Source organism: Argentina silus, assembly GCF_951799395.1.
Source record: "Argentina silus genome assembly, chromosome: Y".
NCBI classification, from domain to species: domain Eukaryota; kingdom Metazoa; phylum Chordata; class Actinopteri; order Argentiniformes; family Argentinidae; genus Argentina; species Argentina silus.
Window position 1 is genome coordinate 307501 of NC_139654.1, and position 3690 is coordinate 311190.

General features: G+C 43.0%; 1 protein-coding gene across 1 annotated transcript in view; it reads right to left on the reverse strand.

Annotated features, from left to right (window-relative positions):
* Nucleotides 1-2996, reverse strand: part of LOC310823686 (NLR family CARD domain-containing protein 3-like) — a gene marked incomplete at its 5' end in the record, with an annotated part of 7929 nt that extends 4933 nt beyond the window's left edge. The window contains 4 exons of the mRNA XM_083696546.1: nt 1-1782; nt 2372-2603; nt 2786-2876; nt 2992-2996. The exon at nt 1-1782 is cut by the window's left edge and continues 7 nt beyond it. Of these exons, the coding sequence (XP_083552672.1) occupies nt 1-1782; nt 2372-2603; nt 2786-2876; nt 2992-2996 (2110 nt within the window). The remainder of the gene's footprint in view (nt 1783-2371; nt 2604-2785; nt 2877-2991) is intronic.
* Between the last annotated feature and the right edge of the window lie 694 nt (nt 2997-3690).

Here is a 3690-nt window from a genome sequence, read left to right on the forward strand (position 1 = left end):
TCTGAGAGGCTGTGACCACTGGAAGGAGCCTCAGAAGACCCTCTTCTGATCTGGAGTACTTCTTCAGGTCAAACACATCCAGCTCCTCTTCTGAAGTCAGCAACACAAAGACCAGAGCTGACCACTGTGCAGGTGAGAGTTGGGCTTCTGAGAGACGTCCTGAGCTCAGGTAGCTTTGTATCTCCTCCATTAGAGAATGGTCATTCATCTCATTCAGACAGTGGAACAGATTGATGCACCTCTCTGGAGAGGGATTCTTCCTGATCTTCTTCTTGATATACTTGACTGTTTCCTCATTGGTCTGTGAGCTGCTTCCTTTCTGTGTCAGAAGGCCTCGTAGGAGATTCTGATTGGACTCCAGTGAGAGGCCCAAAAGGAAGCGCAGGAACAGGTCCAGGTGACCATTCTCACTCTGTAAGGCCTTGTCCACTGCACTCTTGTGTAAGTCGACCAGAGGTGTGCGTCTCAGTGATGACCATAGCTTCATGGATGAGGATTTCTGTTTGACCAGTGGATTCTCATTGCTGTTGCTGAATATGAGGAACACATATAAAGCAGCTAGAAACTCCTGGATGCTCAGATGCACAAAGCTGAACACTTTGTGCAGCCCACACTCCTCTCTGAAGATCTGAGTGCACACTCCCGAGTACACTGAGGCTTCTGTGACATCAATGCCACACTCTCTCAAGTCTTCTTCATAGAAGATCAGATTGCCATTTTCCAGCTGATTGAAGGCCAGTTTTCCCAGTGACAAAATTAGCTCTTTATCCCAGTGTGGATTTCTGTCATGGTCTCCAAGGTACTTCACATTCCTCTGTTGGGTCTGAAATACCAAGAAGTGTGTGTACATCTGTGTCAGAGTCTTGGGCATCTCTCCTCTCTCTGCTTCACCCAACAGTCTCTCTAGGGTAGTGGCTGAGAGCCAACAGAACACTGGTATGTGGCACATGATGTGGAGGCTCCTTGATGACTTCATGTGTGTGTTGATTCTGCTGGCCAGGTTCTCATCACTGATTCTCTTCCTGAAGTACTCCTCCTTCTGTGGGTTGTTGAACCCTCGTACCTCTGTCACCTGGTCAACACACTCAGGAGGGATCTGATTGGCTGCTGCAGGTCGGGAGGTTATCCAGAGGAGAGCAGAGGGAAGCAGATTCCCCTTGATGAGGTTTGTCAGCAGCGCGTCCACTGAGGTTGACTCTGTGGCATCACAACATGTCTCGTTGTTCTTAAAGTCTAGAGGAAGTCGACACTCATCCAGACCATCAAAGATGAACAGAACTTTATACTTGTCAAAGTTGGAGATTTCTGATTCTTTTATTTCAACGAAGAAATGACCAAGAAGTTCATTCAAACTGCATTTCTTCTCTTTCATTAAATTCAGCTCCCGAAAAGGAAGTGGAAATATGAACTGGACATCCTGATTGGCTTTTCCTTCAGCCCAGTCCGTAATGAACTTCTGAGTAGAGACTGTTTTTCCAATGCCAGCGACTCCCTTTGTCAGCACATTTCTCATTGGTTTGTCTTGTCCAGGTAAAGGCTTGAAGATGTCGTTGCATTTGATTGGTGTCTCCTGTGTTGCTGGTCTCCTGGATGCTGTCTCAATCTGTCTGACCTCATGTTCGTTATTGACCTCTCCACTTCCTCCCTCTGTGATGTAGACCTCTGTGTAGACCTTATTGAGAAGTATTTTGTTGCCTTGCTCAGCTATTCCCTCAAATACACACTGAAACTTCTTCTCCAGGTTAGACTTGAGTTCTTGTTGGCACATCACAGCAAGCTCACCTGAATGACAAAACTATTAAAAAAATATTCCTGGCACACTTTACATTAAGTTGACCCAGTACCTGCAGTAACTGTAAATATATATATATGCCATTTAGCTGACGCTTTTATCCAAAGCGCCTTGCATTGCAGTGAGTGCATACAATTCAGTATATATGGTCCCAGCAAGAATCAAACCCACAACCTAAGCGTTGTTAAAGTCATGCTCTACCGACTAAGCCACAGAGGACCACATGTTGTATTAATCAACAAGTTGTTATATAGTAACTAATTATTAATTAATTATATAGTAATTAATTACATAGTATGTAGTGTAGTTGAATGATATATTACTACACGTGTAGGAAAGAACAGTCCTTATTCCATCTGTGTTATAGGAAACTGTCCAAACCCATTACTATGCAATTATACATTAACAACCAATCTTGTTACTGGAGTAATTACAGAGACACTAAGTTATAGAGACAACATAATATAAAGAGTGACCAAATGTGGATATACATCGTAATTACAGTTAGTGGTGTTTGTATTTCCAATAATATTTCAGGCCCAGTAACACTTCTCTGTGAAAACACATGAGGTCTCTTACGTTTCTCCAGTGTGTCAGCGAGCTCCTTCTGGTTCATGTTCCTCAGGACGTGCAGTGTGATCTTCAGAGCCCCTTCTCTGGCACTGCTCTCCTGCTTCTCTTCTTCTTCATCATCCACCACTTCCTCTTCCTCCCCCTGACCCTCAAAGCACTCTGGGTGGTCTTGAGAAATAAGCCTCTTGAACCTCTTCAGCTCATTTTTCAGTAAAGTGATGACATTGTCTTCAAGCAACTGAAACATTTAGAAAAATAAAGAGGAGTGAGATAGACAATAATGGGTAAACCTTTACACACAGTAGAGAGACTAAATACAAAAAACACTTGACTTTGGCATGCAATTGAAACAAGAAAAAAATCACTTTTGTATGGGGATGACTTTGCCATCTTCAATGTCATACTTTCTATTTAGCTCACCCTGAATATGGAGGCCAGTTCACTTTGACTCTGGACAGACTGACCTCTGGGAATCTCTGACTCTGGTCTTTCCACCTGGTCACTGGGGATTCTGGGTAAAAACAAGAAATAAACAGATATCTTTATCCAGAGAAATGTGAATGAGGCCCAGTTTCCCAAATATAATAAATTAAGTGTGTATACGGCTACTGAATGTTATTGGCAGCCTCATAGACCACTATGGGGATTAAACCTCAAACTAACCTTTAAAAAGATTCAGATGACTATATCCTGACTGAGGTATGATTGAAAACCCATTGTTGTTTTAGGCCATTGAAACTAAGTAATTCAAGTTAAACAAAGTTCCTGGGTCAGATGAATATTACAAAAAACTAACATTGGTGGACGGTGTAGCCAGTCCAAACTAATATATCTGTATTGTCAGTGGCTTTTAGGTTTTTAGTGGCCATCTCCCTCCAGGATCCACTCTCCCCCTCCGTGGACATGCCTTCTAGTGAGTGTTGTAACACTGTCTGTTGCTACAGTATGCATTGAACTACAGTATATCTACATTCCTGTGTCTAACATTTGAAATTCTGCCTTTAATGATAAATATGTGCTGAGCTCCTAGAGCTGAAGATGATGTGATTAGAAGCTGTTCAATAAATGATTGTTGCATTGTGTGCCTTATTCCCATGCTCCCTCCTTGATAGTAGAACCTGAGTTCATTATAGTTTCCTCCGAGGACCTCATGAAACAAACAGGTGGCGTAGTCTAGCAGTTAGTTCATCACATCCCCCATGATACACCTACCCTTGTTTAGTAGTGACGGTTCTCTGTCTGAAGTCTATTGGTTCTCCCATAGACCAGTCACTCTTTATTGACACACAGCTGGGTACAGGTGAGACCGGTCTCTCCTGCTGGAC